The sequence below is a fragment of the Martes martes genome, assembly GCF_963455335.1.
Source record: "Martes martes genome assembly, chromosome: 14".
Lineage (NCBI taxonomy): Eukaryota > Metazoa > Chordata > Mammalia > Carnivora > Mustelidae > Martes > Martes martes.
This window is the reverse complement of record NC_137902.1, coordinates 47,699,102-47,714,854: the sequence shown is the minus strand read 5'-3', so window position 1 is coordinate 47,714,854 and position 15,753 is coordinate 47,699,102. Positions and strand designations below refer to the sequence as shown.

General features: G+C 56.4%; 1 protein-coding gene across 1 annotated transcript; it reads left to right on the top strand.

Annotated features, from left to right (window-relative positions):
• The first annotated feature begins 624 nt into the window (after nucleotides 1-624).
• PPIF (peptidylprolyl isomerase F) lies at nucleotides 625-15,311 on the top strand. Its single transcript, XM_080822886.1, has 7 exons — nucleotides 625-743; nucleotides 8,267-8,741; nucleotides 9,903-9,933; nucleotides 10,449-10,537; nucleotides 12,442-12,538; nucleotides 13,068-13,143; nucleotides 14,342-15,311. The coding sequence occupies exons 2-7, from the start codon at nucleotides 8,547-8,549 to the stop codon at nucleotides 14,475-14,477; spliced, it is 624 nt and encodes a 207-aa protein (XP_080679012.1). The 5' UTR covers nucleotides 625-743; nucleotides 8,267-8,546; the 3' UTR covers nucleotides 14,478-15,311.
• The last annotated feature ends 442 nt before the right edge of the window (nucleotides 15,312-15,753 follow it).

Sequence of the window (15,753 nt, the reverse complement as noted above, 5' to 3'; positions counted from 1 at the left end):
GGTTGCTCTGTGCCCTTTTGGCCACCACCCCCCAGGAAATCAGTTGGTGGCTCCCTATGCCACACCGTGGCCGGGGGAGGGCACGGAGGCCCACTTGTTTAGACACACAAGAGAGCTTTCTTGTCTAAACAGGCCCAGATCTTTCTCCTGCTGGGTCCTGCTTCAGGCCTGGAGACCCCCACTGTGTGGCCCACCGAGGACAGTCCCCATCACCCTGGAGATGGCCTTGTGCCCACACCCCTCTCCTGGCCAGTGAACAGCCTTGCTAGAGCTGCTCTGCATACCCTTGATTCCCAGCATCCCTGCACCTCCTCCTTCCAGGCTGTGTCCTGCTGCGTTTATTGGGCTTGTCCCCGTGTCCTGGAGGCCCGCACGGTGATCCCCTGACTTGCCGGGACTCGCCCGGCGCCAGGGCCTCTGATACTGACATGCTGTTTTAGCCCGTGAGTTGATCAATTTTCGGAGCCTCTGCTCATCTTTGTTATATAAATGGACACCTCTCCCTGCCTGACCTGCACCTGCTGACCTTTTGTACTAAAATTCAGCGACAGTAGAGGGTAGAGCAGCCAAGTCCTGGGATTATGCAGAGCCAGGCCAAATATAGCTCAGCCACTCATTTAACCCGGGAGAAGGCCCGTGTAACCATGGACAGCTTACATAACCTCTGTCCGCTCTGGAGACTTCATTTCTAAAGAACCGTTAACCCGAGTACCTCTTCTTAAGGACCACAGGAGGATTAAGAGGTAATGTAAATTCCTACCACGTGCAGCTTATGAAGCATGCGGTCAGTGATAGCTGAGCTTGTTGTCATCAGGCACCTAGGACCGTAGCACTTATTTTAATTGGAAAAAAAGACAAACACTTGTTGTCGGTGATGAGCCGCCTCACTTAGAAGGCAGGCAACGCTGATTTGCCAGAGGACTTACTCTAATCGAGGCGTGAGCGGTGTTAATGTTAGTAAGGAGAGATGGAGAGTCAAGCCAATAGATTTGAGAAACTTAGCCAGGTCAACAGGAGAGGCAGACCATATAAGGAAAAGGAGACTGCAGAATGACAGGCTGTTTGCCTCCTGCGGCCACAGGGCAGAGAGCCCGGAGCTCAGACAAGGTCTGGCCAAGCAGCGTTTTAGCCTTGGCAAAGGCTCGAGTCCCACTCCTAGGGAGCCTGGCAGTGGGGCTCTCCCCTTAGCATAATGACGCCACTCAGGGCATGGAAAACAAAGATGGGAGTGAGGGGCACGGCATGCACGAAGGCCAACCTGGGCTGTGCTTAAGAACCTCTTGGGTCCTGCCAGCCGGCTCCTTTTCCCGTTGACTCTAGGCAGGGCTGTGCGAATACGCTGAGGGCATGTCACTCCCCTGTACTAGTGGAAACTGTCTCTGCAGGGCTGGAAGGCAATGGTAGATTCTGCAGGGCAGGGAGGCCCAGCCAGTGGTGGAGGACAGTGCACGCTTTGGAGTCAGCTGGACCTAGGTTCAAATCCAGCTCAGTCATCTAGTATCTGTGTGGCCTTGGGCATATCATAGGCTCCCTCTTGGGCTGGGAGCTATCATCCATTCCATGGGGACCACAGCCCGACCTTTGCAGAGTTATCCTAAGCACTAGATGGGACTGTGGATCTAAGTAACCAAGCACAGCACCATGCTAGCTGGAAGAAAGGCCACCTAGAGAGAATGACACCTGCTGTAATTCAACTGAGAGTTGTTGTTTGGAGCTCTGCCCCCCCCCCCGCCCCCCCCCCGATCCTGAAGAAAGACACACAGTCCAGCAGAACTGGGAAACATTTCAGACTCCTCACTAGTGTGACTTTGGACAAATCGCTTACCCTCCCTGGGTCCCCATTTCGTCATTTGTAAGACAGGGAGAACCCTCACTGTGCCAGGTCCTCCAGAGGATCGGGACGATCAATAGAAAGTGCTTAGCGCAGAGCCTGGCACACAGTCACAGAGTGAGGCACCTTCCCTTCCCAGAGGCCACGGAGACGCCAGGGCCAAAGCCCTGCTCAGGCCCTCTCTCCCTGACGGCTTCCTCCCAGCTCCTCCTCTCTCGCAGCCTTCATCATGTGCACCTTCAGAGGAACGAGACAAAAACAGCCAGCCCACTGCACGTCTTCACCAAGACAGGGCAGCTCTGTCTCCCGGAGTTGGTTCTTTCCAACGGTGCCCGTGCGGTCTCTGCCAAGAACAGCTGATGACACAAGTCTGCTAAGATGGCAGATCAATGACAGGCTGTGTGTGCAGCAACGGGATCCGAGCTGGCCTTAAAGGCCCCCGGCTGGGGGTGTATTAGCTATCCGTTGCTGCACAGCAAATGATCCCAATATTGAGGGGCTTAAAGCAACAAAAATTTATTATCTCATAGTTTCTGAGGTCAAACGTCCCAGTGTGGTTTAGTTGCATGCCTCTGGCCCAGAGTTTCTCAGGGGTTGTAATCAGGCCATTGGCTGGGGCCACAATCATCCCAAGACTCCACTGGACCCGAAGGATCCGCTCCCAAGCTCACTCACAAGGCTGTTGGCAGGCTGCCCAAGGTCCACGTCCAGATCCCTCACAGAGTTGCTAGCCAGCCTTGGTGGCTCACCTGGGGGCCTCTATAGGCTGTCTGAGTGTCACAGTACGGCAGCCGGCGAGAAGAAAGAGAGAGAAAGCCCGAGGCAGAAAGCACAGCTGCTTTGTAACCCAGGCTTGGAAGGGGCATCCCATCACTTCTGCCATATTCTGTTTGCTGGAAGGGAGTCATTTGGTCCAGCTCACAGGCAGGGTGAGGGGACCGCAGAAGGCTGGGCTGACTAGGGGAACACGGGGGGCCATCTTGAGGACGGCCTCCATGGGGGTGGGCATGGGGAAAAAGTAGAAAGAAGAAAAGAAAATCATAACTTTGTTTAGAGAGTGGAAAGAGCCCGAGCCCAGTGAGCCCGACTCAAATCCTGGCTGTTCTGTGTCGCCCTGGGCGGCCTGCCATCCTGCTACTTCCATCAAGTGAGGTGACAGCTCAGCCCAGCCAGCCTTTTAGGCTGTTTTGTGAATCAAAAGATGCAGTGGCCGTGAATACACTCAAGGAGGCCTCCAAACAGGACATACCAGTTGGTGTAAGGATTGCACTATTAGATCATTAAGGGGAGTCTTGGGCGGACAGTAGTAAAAGCCCACTCATGGGGCATCTGGGTGGTTTAGTTGGTTAAGCATCTGACTCTTGATTTCAGCTCAGGTCCTCATCTCAGGGTCCTAGAATCGAGTCCCAAGTTGAACCCTGCGCTCCAGGTTCTCCCTCTTCCTCTCCCTCTCCCTATGCCCACTTGCTCTCCATGTCTCTCTCAACAAACAAACAAACAAACAAAATCTAAAAAAAAAAAAATCTCCACTCATAAAATTGTCATGTTCACACCTGAGGGTACATATCCATAGGGCCCAATATCAGTCCCTCAAAATCATGCTTTCTACCCTGACTCTGACTCCCACGCCGGCCTGGGGTAGGTGGGATGCATGCATACATTCATTCATTCATTCGAGACCTGAGTATGTTCAAAGCCCTTCACCATGTCCTTCTCCTTAAAATGGACAATTCTGTGACATGGGCATTATTAACCCCTCTTTACAGACGAGGACAGTGATGCCCCAAGAAGCCAAGAATGACCTCCCTGAGCTCACACAGCTACATGTGATTTGGTCTGAATGTTTCCTCCTGGGTCAGGCCACGCGGAAACCCCCTCAGCTCTGCCCCCAGCCCCTGCCGAGCGCTGTGCCTTGCTTCACTTGTGCACAGCCCAAACCACTGTCTAAGAGCATCTTCCTTCTCCTTTGCTTTTTTTTTTTTTTTCTTTTTAATGGTTGTTCTCTCTCTTCCCAGTGAAAACATAAGTTTACTTTTCTGTCCAATGACCACCATATTTCTAATCCCTGGAGAAAGTGGCAGGCGCTCAGCAGGGTGCAGAGCAAAGCTGGGGAGCGAATGAATGAAATAGGAAGCCAGGTTTCTAGAGAGTTCTGCCTGTCTCAAAACCCACACTTTCAGGACCCGGGGCTGGCTGACAGTTACCCCTTCCCCCAGGGCCAGCCTCCACCGTCCTTCCCGACCTTTCCCTTTGGGGACAGCTTCTTAGGAAGACTTCCTTGGCCCCCAGGGTTGTCCCCATCACAGTGGCTAGCAGATACATTCAGCAAGTGAGCTCCCTCCACTTCTTCCTGTGACCAGGTGGCTTGTGGGAGAGCCAAGCAGCTGGGGAGGGTATGGGTGGGGAGCCAGCCCTGCCTGCTGGTTGCCTCTCCCAGGGGCCCACACAACCCACACAACCAACTTCTAAAGCCCAGCTGGACTCTGGAAAGGGAAGTTTCCCCAGACCCTCCTCTTGGGCCTCTTTCTGGTCACCGTGCCTTCCACCCTCCTGGACCTTGAGGGAAACCTCCCCTTCGGGCCTCTCCCTGCTTCCCGCCATGCTCTGGTTCACAGCGTGCTCGGGAACAGACCCACCTGTGCTTCCTGGAAGCCAGTGGAGAGACACCGAAGCTTTCGTGCTGCTCCGTGAAGTCTGCGAATGGCACAGGGGAGTGCCCAGAGTGCAGCCTTCCCAGGGCCTGTGCGGGAGGTGTGGCTCGCTTTCCCAGCTCTCCGCCAAGGACTTCTCTTTTGGGTTCCCTGTCAGCCGCCCATGACAGACACTCTCCTGGACCCCAGCCCCCTCTAAAGGAACTAAGAGAAATGAAGTCCAAGGCACATTGTCCCCGCGCCTGAGACTGGCACCGATCATTCACGAAAACCCACCCCCTGCCCATAGCAAGGCCACTTCCCTCCCAGCCCCTCCAGGAAGGGTCTCCAGGACCACCGTTAACTTCATCCCTCATGACAGCCATGACAGTCACGCCTGCCACACACACGGGCTGCCCGGGAGAGGCTTGCCCAATAGCACTTAGAACCACCTGGCACCGTGAGTGCCTATCCCGGACTTTGTCCTGTATCTCCAGGGCAAATCTCAGGCTCGGCATATAACAGGTGCTCGGAAAACATGGCTGCCAAGTGACTCTTGCAGAAGGGGCCTGGCAACAGTGAAGAGAGGGGTTTGTCCACAGTCCCGGTACTTCCGGGCTGTGTGACCATGGGCAGGTCTCTGTGCCTCTCTGAGCTTCAGTTCTCTCATCTGTACAGTGGAGATCAGAACTTGCAAAATGCTGGCCCAGAGGACCTATCTATGTTGTGGATATGTTGTTTACAGCTCATTCAATGTTTATTCTAAAATTTGTTCCCAACACTTAAAAATGGGGAGATTTCAAAAAAAAAGGGGGGGGGAGATTTCCATAAAGCCCAAGATTTTCAGATTTTGTTGAAAAAAGAGAAGATCCACTGTATTGGGTCCCTAGTCTCACATACACAATCGGCTGGCATGGGCAGAAGCTGCCCCTCTGACTGGGGTGTTTGGACACAGCACTGTCTCCCCTTACTCCCTAGAGACTTGTCTAGTATGTTTCAGTGTGTACGTCACTGCCTGGCCCCCTAGGCGTCTGAATTTGTCACCCCTGAATGTCAGCGTGACCTGTCTGTTCTTTGGCTCTATGATACCTAAAGGAATCCCACGGGATCCCCAGGTGACAAAAGCCATTAACATCCTGAATGAGAAGCCACTTTAGCCAAGTGGAGAGAAACTGCTGTTTCTGAGGATGACACAGAGTCTATAAATAGCCTCAGAGCCATTTGAGTGCTGACACCTGCCCAGTCTCACCTGGGCCGGGAGTCCTCAAGGGCTGGGCATGCTTCCGTTCAGGGCTCAGTCCAGGGACCGTCCCTCCTCCTGATGCCGCTGAGGACAGTACAAGTAAGGATGACATCACAGCTCAGCCCTTGGGGAAGGTGGAAATTTCTTTGGCTTGAGCAGGAGGGAGTGATGACATTTGATTTTCCAAAGAGGGTAGGAGTAACGTGAGTGAATGAGGCTAGTTCTCAGTCTGGAGTCGTAGGGATGGGGGCACTGCACCATCCATGGCTCCCCAGTGCTATCCAATAACGTTATACCTCAGCCTGGCCTTCCGGACCCTCTGTGATTTCCCCCTACCCACACCCCAGCCTTTCAGCTTATGGTCAACATTGCAGCCTTTCCTTGAAGGTACCCTGGCCTGCCTCTGGCTCATTCCCCCTCTGGGGACATCTTTGTGTCTCTGCCCCCTCAAATGTGGTTGTGTCCAGGCTGATCCCCCCAGGCAGAAACCATCTTCCCTGTCCCTTGAGTTCCACAGCCTCCTCTGGCGAACTCCTAAGCTTCTCTCTTGCTGTGTTGTCTGTCCCTGGCTTGTCTCTCTTGCCCTCCCCACCCCATTCCCAGCTCCATGATGGCAGCGGGAAGGATCTGGCCTATGCAGTACACCCTGGCCCTGGGGTCAGAGTTCTCCCAGCTCCAACCCTCCAGCCCCGGGCAACTCACTCTCTTGTCTCTCAGGGACTTTCTTCCCCACCTGCAAAATGGAACTACCACCCAGGCTATGGCGGGGAAGCAGACACACTAAGGGCCGGGGAAGGGCTCCGAGAGCTAAAGTGCTTGAGTGAATGTAGGCAGCTCTTCCCTGGGTTAGGGCCGCTCAGGCTTCGTTGGGGTGGGGGATAGACAGAGGCTTCCCCCCCAGGAGCAGGTCTGAAGGACCACAGGGCACCACTAATCCACCCGGTGTAGCGAAGGGCTGTGTGAGCTAAGGCACTGGAACCGACATGGGAGGTGGTTCCTCTCTTCCTCTTTCAAGCAGATGGTATGCACTGATGTGGGGCTGGGGGGTGGGGGAGATCTGGGAGACTCCTGAGGGCCCCAGATGGGGCAGCGGGCAAGCTGTCTCCCCATTCAGGCCTGCTCTACTTCAGGGCACGATAATCATGAGAAAGGAGGAGCCATTCCCCAGGACAGAGTGAGGCTCCATCCTGGGCTGGACCCTGGGGAGCCTCTGGGCTCCAGGATGCAGCTGGGCCATCACTGAGTGACCAGGCTCCTCCTGGGCCAGGAGTAGAGAAGCGGACTGTAAACTTCTAGGAAAGGGCCAAGGCCAGAATTCTAATGAGCCTAGGACATGCTGCTTTAACCTCACGAATTTACTCGGGCCAGCATTTTGCCGTCTTACCCCTTCCCAGGAGCTGATTCAGGTCTCAGTTCAAGCCCACTTGACCCCAAGGTTCAGCCTCCACCCTCTTCTTGGGCCCCTTGGACCTCTGAGCCCCTGCAGCTGAGACCCACTGCTGTCTCAGCCCTAGACCTGAAGCAAAGACAGTCTAGACCCTGTCCATCACTGATGCTCATAGCACAGTACTTAACGGTTGACACACGTCTCCCTCTCCTGTTCATGTTACCCTTGGAACAGACCTGGGAAGAAGCAGAGTAAGGACTACCATCCCATCTTGATTCTCCAGTGGGGAAACAGGCTCAGAGAGGTCTGAGAAGACTTTGGCGCAGGCTAACAGGGAAAGGTGCAGGGTGCTCCTAGCCCCGGGCAGTGCCTTCCTTACTCTGGGTCCTTGTTTCCCATCCGGAGAGCACAGGTGTCTGCTGAGATGCTCTGCCTGGGCCCCTATTATTTACCAGCTGTGGACCCCCACCCCTACCACACTTCTACGAAGCCCCTCAACACGTGGGGTAAATTCTCCTCACCAGGGTTCTCAGCTCCCCTTCTCTTCCTGCCTTACCTTTTCACTTTTCCTTGCATTCCCCGTGGAATCACCCCTGTACTGTGTGACCTGCAGGTGTGTTCTTGGGGTGACTGGGGTGGGAAGGGAGCCAAGAGCCAGCTGACCCTGTTGCTAGGGACCAGAACTGTCCGTCTATGGCACTGGGGAGGGGGCATCGGACCCAACCCCGGTGGAGAGCTGGGGCCTGGCCAGAGCCCGCTGGGACCTGCTGAGTTCCAGTTGTGTGGGAAGACGATCTGGTGTCCAGAAGCATCTGGAGAAAGGGCCAGACTAGGACTAGGAGGCCCGTGGTCAGCAGGGGAGGGGTCCCTGCCTATGTCCTCCTGCACCTCTCACTCTAATCCACCTCTCACCTCCAAGTTCTTTGTCTCTCACCCACTGTCTCTCTTGATCTCTCCGTCTGCAGGGTCTCTGGGTGGAGGGGAGGCCTATCCGGGGGGCTCAAACGGAGATTTTTGTTATATTCAAATAAAAACATATGGATGCCCTTATTTTGGAGTTAACCACGTTTAAGCATATTTCCCTCTCTCTGTTTTTAATCTGGGACGCTTACAAAATGGAACCGGCCCCCTTTTGCCAGGTCGTGTCTGTTCCTCAGGTGGTGTCTGTCCCTCAGGTCTCTGGACCTTGGAGAACCGGTTGCAAGGAGCTCACGCTCCGTCGCCCCAGCCGCCTGGCTGTGCCGCCCGCTAGGGCCGCCAGGGGCCGCCCGCGGACAGGCCCGGGGGCGGGCAGTGCGGGCGAGGGCGGGGCCTCGAGGCCGGGCCGACCAATAAAGACGGCGGCGCGCGGTCGTGGCTGACTCCAACCTCTACGCGCGTAGCCGTCGCTTCCGCCGCCTCGGCTCCAGCTGCCGCGCTCCTGCCGCCGCTCTCCCGCCCCGACCCGCAGCCGCGATGCTGGCGCTGCGCTGCGGTCCCCGCCTGCTCGGCCTGCTCCCCGTCCCGCGCTCCGCGCCGCTGCGCCTCCCCGCGGCCCGCGCCTGCAGCGGCGGCGGCGGCTCCCGCGACTCGTCCTCTTCCTCCCGGAACCCGCTCGTGTACCTGGACGTGGGCGCGGACGGGCAGCCGCTCGGCCGCGTGGTGCTGGAGGTGAGCGTACTGCACGGGGACGGGCCCGGCGCTGTGCCCAACTGGCTGGGAGACCTTGCCTCCCACACCTGGCCGTGGGCCTCAGTGTCCCAATCCCTAGAGGGGGGCATCAGATTGGTCTCTTCCGGTATCCTCTCGGCACTTTGGAGTAGTGGAGGCGGGAGGGAGGTCAGGTGTGGAGGAGAAAGCTCAAGGTCAGCTCGTTGACTGTGGGATCCCGGCCCTGCTGGCTGGCTCCGAGGTCGGGGAGAGGTCCTGCGACCTCGCGGGGTCAGCGCCCAGACCCGGGAGCTCGAGGGTCCGGGCAGCGGGCGGGCGGGGTGCTCACGTGGCTGCCCTTGCATAATGCGGTGCCCGGCCCCGCCCCCTCGGTGGGACTCACCCCGCCTCCAGGCGCTGGGGCAGGAGCCGAGGTGGTTTCAGGCCAGCCGGCCTCCTCTCCTGAAGGGCGGGCCTTGGGGGCTTTTGCCCCCAGACGGACCCGGACGGCCCCCTGCAAGTCGGGGTAGAGTGCCCAGGGGACCTGCATCCCAACTCCAACCCCGCCACGCTCCCGGACTCACAAAGTAAGAAACAAGTAGGGGGAACAAATGGGGAAGCTCAGGTGTAGCTCTCAAGCCAGACCCTCTTTTGAACAGAGGGACCTCTGGTAGGCCTGTTTCCCTTCTGGAAGATGAAGACCACTCTCCTTACTCCCCTTTATTTTAATGGTTTTGTGCCAGGGTGGCTTTTGAGGCTTGGACTCAAGAGGCCTGCTTGGATGGGGCTCTAGCCTCTCCTTACCCACCCACCCACTCCCCTGCCTTGAAGCCTGTTTCCCCTCTGTGCATTGAGCTTGGACTGGCACCTCTCCCGGCCCTGAGTCTCTGATGCTTGGGACCAAGCTGTATAAGCTCTGCCAGTTTTGCCCCTGGAAGTAGGCCAGGATGGCACTGTCATCTCTTCTGATAGCTAGGGAAACCGAGGCTGCCTCCTCCCAGCCTGGGTTCAGGAAACAACTGGCAGAGATGATAGCTGCCTAGGCTGCCTCCTGCTGAGGGCTGGGAGCCCCGCAAGTGGATGGGGCTCCTTGGCCACTGTGGGGGTTGGTTGGTGAGGAGGTTCCTTCTGTCACCTGCTTCTGGACTGACCATCTTCTCTTGGCCCCTTCCCTCCCCACAGCTGAAGGCAGATGTCGTCCCAAAAACAGCAGGTAAGACGGGACTTGGGGCCTTCTGAGTCTGGTCTAGGTGGGAGAGAGAGGGGCCAGGCCAGATGGGTGGGATGGTGAGAGGAGTTCGGGCACCGAGACCCACGACCAGATGAAAGTTCCACATGAGGCTCAGCTGCTGGGTACCCTGGGGCAACTTTCTGTCCCTCTCTGAGCTTGGGTGTTGGCCCTGCCCACCAGTCCAGTGTAGCCTTATGTAAATTTCCCCCCGGGACCCCTTCCTCCCTCCTGGTGCCCGGTGGGGCAGTGGCTGCATGGCCTAGGGATTCCCTGCCAGGAGCCTGTGCTCTTGTCACAGTGCTTGGACACTGGGACACTGAGCTGTGAGAAGGTGACCTGCCCTGGGTAGCACAGCCAGAGCAGACCCAGGGAGCAGGCTTGGGGTCTTTCCACCCCCTGTTCACCTCCTGGGGGGTAAAAGGGTGCTGGCTTGAACGAGTTGTGACCCTGGAGTTGAGGCCTGGCCCTGCTGACCTGTGTCTTCCTTCAACCCTCAGAGAACTTTAGAGCCCTGTGTACCGGGGAGAAGGGCTTCGGCTACAAAGGCTCTACTTTCCACAGAGTGATTCCATCCTTCATGTGTCAGGTACAGCAGCCCTGTCTGCCTCACTTCCCTGTCGGGGGGCGGGGGGGACAGCAGAGGCCACCTTATAGGGTGGTTGTGAGATACTGAATGGAGAGGACACATTACTCTCTTGGCCTGTCTTCTCACTCAGAGAGGGTGGAGTGGGTGGGGCGGCCCCGGCGGTTGAGCAACGGAGCCAGGGGCAGGATGGGCTGGCGGGGAACTGGCATTGAGATCCAGCTGTGCACGGGGGCGGGGAGTAGATCTTCAGGCTTTGCAGGATCAGCGTATTTAGGCCGTCTCTGGCGGCATCCCCCTGTGTGTCCCACTGAGTGCTTGGCGTGGGAGGTTGGGAGGGAGGGAGGGAGACGGCCCCAGCAAGAACGCACGGGTCTGGACTCGGAGCTTCTCCTTTAGAGCGGGGCATCTTTCTTGGTTAAATGAATGTTCTTTAGTCATGTGTGCTGCCTGTTTTTTCAAAAACCTCAGTAAGGCTATGTCAGAAGTTTTGGGATAGATGGGGACAGCAGGAACTTCCCAGGGTCAGGACCCCAGCTGTGCTGGGGGTTGTCCTCTGTTAGATCAGGCCCCATAAGACAGGGGTTGGTGTCTTTTTTTTTTTTTTTTTAGATTTCATTTATTTGACAGACAGAGATCACAAGTAGGCAGAGAGGCAGGCAGAGAGAGAGAGGAGAAACCAGGCTCCCTGCTGAGCAGAGAGCCCCTTGTGAGGCTCGATCCCAGGACCCTGGGATCATGACCTGAGTCGAAGGCAGAGGCTTTAACCCACTGAGCCACCCAGGTGCCCCAGGGGTTGGTGTCTTGAGGCCATAAGGCCATAGAGGCAGGGACATGAGTGTCGTGATCTCTTTGAAGTCCTTCCCACCCAGCGTTCTCTGCCCCATTCCCTCCACTCCTCCGTGGGGCTGTCATCCTCTGTGGTGAGTGGCAGCGGGTTGGGGCTGGGCCTGCTGACGTGTCCAATGTGATGAATGCAGGGACCGGAAGGGAGGCTGTGGCTATGGGACATGCCTGGCTAGGCCTGTGGCTCTCTGCCACAGAGGCCCTCCCAGCTCTGCCTGAGGGAGGCCGTGGATGAAGCAGAAGCTGAAGGGACTGTCCTGAGCCGGGCGAGGATCTTCCTCTGAACAGCAGCTGGCAGGAGCGGGCCCTTCCAAGGCTGGAGGGCTCTCTGAGGCATGAGTTGGCGGCACCAGGAGGCCGAGGCCAGGATTTTGAATCACCTGTCTGGGGACACCTTACTGGCATTTGTGGGTGCTTAGGTCAGGCTGGTCGGGTCATCTCTCTCACCTGAGGGTCATATCTGAGGAAGACAGCCACGAGACCTTGGCCAGGGACAGGGCTGGGGCTGGCAGCCACTGCGCTCTTCCGGCCACGGCTCCCTTGGAAACCTCCGGCAAGCTGTGAAGAGGGATGCCAGACCTGGGGGGGACCCCGTCCTGGGTCTGCAAGGTGTAGGGAGGCCAGGAGGCCTGGTGGTGGGGGAGAAGTGGGGCTCAGCATAGGGAACTGGCTCTGTGCCAGCTGCTGCTCCCCCCACAGACCAGACCTGGGAACAGGGACCCCCTGGTCACCTCCTTGTCTCCCCTCCAAGAGCTGTAGGTAGAAAATTCTAGGTCACTACCTACAAATCATCGCAGAATAGCCATTAGATCCTTTGAGAATCTTTTTAAAAACCTGCCCAAATTAAAAAGTGGATCATTTGGAAGGTAGGGTAGTTATTAATGGCAGAAAACATTGAAGCTAGGAGCCCGGACATCTTTGGATGTTTTCTGACCCCTTGGCCTGCGGGGCTTCTGGCTGGGTGGGCCCCAAGAGGGTTGGGGGCCACGTCCCTGTGCCTCGGCAGCCTTCTCCTGCCAGCTCTGGTGGTTGGCTGCTCAGAAGGTGCTCTATGCTCACAGGCGGGAGACTTCACCAACCACAATGGCACCGGGGGCAAGTCCATTTATGGAAGTCGCTTTCCTGATGAGAACTTCACACTGAAGCATGTGGGACCAGGTGAGTGGGGGCCTCCATTCTCCGTTCTGAGTGTCCTGAGCTCTGGCCCGGTTGCTGGCCTGCCTACGAGGTCCACCATGCCCACCATGGCTCGGAGGCTGGGACCAATTTCCCGATACCCAGCGATGCCCCTTCCCTCCTTCAGCACTCCGGGTTGGAGTGTTGGTTTTCTTGGAGGTTTGTCGTGCTGAGCTCTCCGTTTAAAAACAAGTCTTTCTTTGAGAAGCTGGGGGAGAAAGCCTTTCAGCAAAACCCAGCGTTGTGTCACGTTTAAGACCCAGGATGCAGTGTGCCAAACTCCCATGCTGGCTCTGCCTCGGAGAGCTTCCACAAGGCCCTGTCCTTCCTGTGGCAGCAGGGGGGACGGGCCCTGGGGAGCCAGTCCTCTGGGCCCTGCTCATCCTCTTCAAGCTCCAGGACCGTCAGACCCCAGTGTCCTTGCTGTGCTGGGAACTGTCTGCTCTTGTGAATGGTTCCCCAGTGAGGGGCCTCTTGGGGCAGCCTGGCTCACTCCTGCCTGTTTCTGTAGGTGTCCTGTCCATGGCAAACGCAGGCCCCAACACCAACGGCTCCCAGTTCTTCATCTGCACCATAAAGACAGACTGGTGAGTTCCTCGCCCCAGGCTCCACATGAGGGCTGGTCTTGCAGCCAGAAGAGGGTTTGTGTGCTTCCGGGGGAGGGTAGCGTGAAGCTGGACTGTGCTCTGGGGCGGCAGCCCTCCACTGGGCTGTGTGTGTGTCCATGTGGGAGAAGGTAAAGTTCATGAAAGGACTGAGGGGGAATTTGGGTGGTTCTTAGAACTGTGTCTGTGTTAGGCTTCTGTTTGCGGTGAGTTGGAATTTCCTCCATGTGTTGTGCCAAAGATCTTGTACCACATCCGTCTGGGACATGCTGCAGAACTCAAGGGCCTCAAGGTGGCCTGTGGTGGAAGCCTATTTGCTTGGTTTAACCTGTTGTTTCCCGGCTTACCTTGAGCTTGGAACGCACCATGGAGGTCTCTGGCCCACGTGCCTGTGGATTTTAGGGGTGTCTTCCCTGGTCGCTGTCCCACTACCTAATAAGTTCCTCTGCCAGGAGTTCCCTGCATCCTAGCTCTGAGGCATACAGGACTGAGGGGACATTAGCTGGCCAGGAGCTAAGACTTAACAAAGCCCATTTCCTAGGACTTCAGAGAGACCTGAGTGATGGATTGGTCCTAGTTGTCTCTAGTCCCCAGGCCAGAAGGGACACAGATGTCAGGGCTGGGCAGATCGCTGCTGGCTCTGCCTGCCCTTTGCTGCTTCCGTGGAACCTCTAATGGGTCCTGCAGTTCTGCCCCAGGTGGTAACCAGTGTTGGCCTTGCGGGCACTGGACTAAGGGGCTGTTTAGATTCTTGAAAGTCTCTCAGATGGAGAGAGCCACGCTTGCTATCTTGGCTCTTACTTTGCCACTCGTGACCATTAAGATGGTTCCATTTACACGGACTTCTTATTTCCTGGGAGGAGTTTAACACCCTGTTTTCTCCCTGTGCAGAACAAGAATAATTTACTTTTGGTAGATGAGGTTACCAGGATTCAGGTTAAGTGGTCCCGGACAAGGTCATGCGGCAGAGGAGGCAGCACAGGCCCCAGAAGGGAGGGACCCTCTGGTCTGTTTGGGGGCGCTCAGCAAGGCCTCGTACCAGAGCTGTGAGGTCAGGGTCCAGATTTTCCATGTGGGTCCCTTTCAGAATTGCCATCTCTGCTGAATAGTTCCACGACCAGGTGACCATGACATTGGGTGACATTGCACTACTCTTACTCTTACCTGGCTCGACTCACAGGTTGGACGGCAAACATGTCGTGTTCGGCCACGTCAAAGAGGGAATGGATGTCGTGAAGAAAATAGAATCTTTCGGTTCCAGGAGTGGGAAGACGTCCAAGAAGATCGTCATCACGGACTGCGGCCAGTTAAGCTAACTGGCCACGGCCATGGCCACGGCCACGGGGCGCTAGGCCGGTAGTAGCTGCACTCATGTTGACTAACCTAGGCGACCACCTCAGGCGCCAGCAGCGGTGCCCCGTCCGGGTGCCTGTGCACCTTCCACCGTCACTGTGTGCTGGAGCGAGACCTCTCCTGAGTGTCAGATCTCCACCAGGCCCGCCATGCTGCTTCCCCAGCGTCCGCCCTCCCTCACTGCCCCATTTCTAGACACCCATCATGGTTGTGATGTCACCACTCCTCATCCAGCCAGCCCAAGGTCACCCGTGCCTTGGACATTGGGGTGGTGATGACTTAGCTTCAGGGACAGGTTACTGCCCTTTCCTCGACTGAGGGGGGAAGGCCAGCTGTTGCAAAAGGGTCATTATATTTCTTCTAATTGGAATAATTTAATTAACAAGATTGCCTAGAGATGAAGCTGTGACACTAACTGCCCTGTGCCGTGGCAGGACCCCAGTTGGTGGCTGAAGCCATGGAACCCCAGAGCTTGGCCTTTGGAACACGATTGGGGCTTTAGTGAAGGGGCCACGGCCATGGCACTTATCCCAGCCACTGTGAATCCTGTTGGTTTGCTGCTGTGGTTTTGAGGGGAGTCCATGGGGGTAGACGCAGATGAACCTGGGAACAAACCCACTGCGAACTGTGCCCACTCCGTGAGTTGGTGAAGAATGGAAATGGCCCGGGCGTGTCTTTTCTGGAGGCCTTTGATTTTTCTGTGGTTAATAAATCTACTGATTTTGTATGTAATACACTTGTGGGACATTTATTTGTGTTCACTTGAAATGTGAAAATAAATCCTATTTTCTGTAGAAGACTGTCTGGTGTCTGGTGATTTTAGGAAGCAGGGTTTACAGCTCAAGTATTTGGACCCAATCTTTACTGAGTTAACCACACACCCGTCTGGGCTACCCTGAGGGTTTTTACTTGGACCATCTCATTTAATCACTCCAGCAACCAAGGATGGCACTGTTGTTATCCTCAGAGATGAGATGGGCTCAGACAAGCGATCTTAGAACCCATAGCCTAGCTGTGAGCACTGACTGACCCCCCCACCCGCCAGAATCCCAGCTCCACCTCTTAGTGACCCCGAGTCTGTTTTCCTCAGCTGCAAAATGGGGTAACAGTAATGCCTGGCTCACAAGGTGGGGAGAGGCCAAGGTGATCCGTGCGAAGTGCATAGCGTGGGTCCTGGCCCGTCATTTTAATGCGTGCTCTGGAGTGACAGAGATGATGACATTTCCCATGTCAGAGTCT

Bases quoted from the DNA above. Each gene is read 5' to 3' on its own strand.
- PPIF (XM_080822886.1), top strand. From the start codon at position 8,547: ATGCTGGCGCTGCGCTGCGGTCCCCGCCTGCTCGGCCTGCTCCCCGTC. The intron at 10,538-12,441 runs GTACAGCAGCCC...CTATGCTCACAG, and splicing joins TTCCATCCTTCATGTGTCAG to GCGGGAGACTTCACCAACCA. The intron at 12,539-13,067 runs GTGAGTGGGGGC...CTGTTTCTGTAG, and splicing joins ACTGAAGCATGTGGGACCAG to GTGTCCTGTCCATGGCAAAC.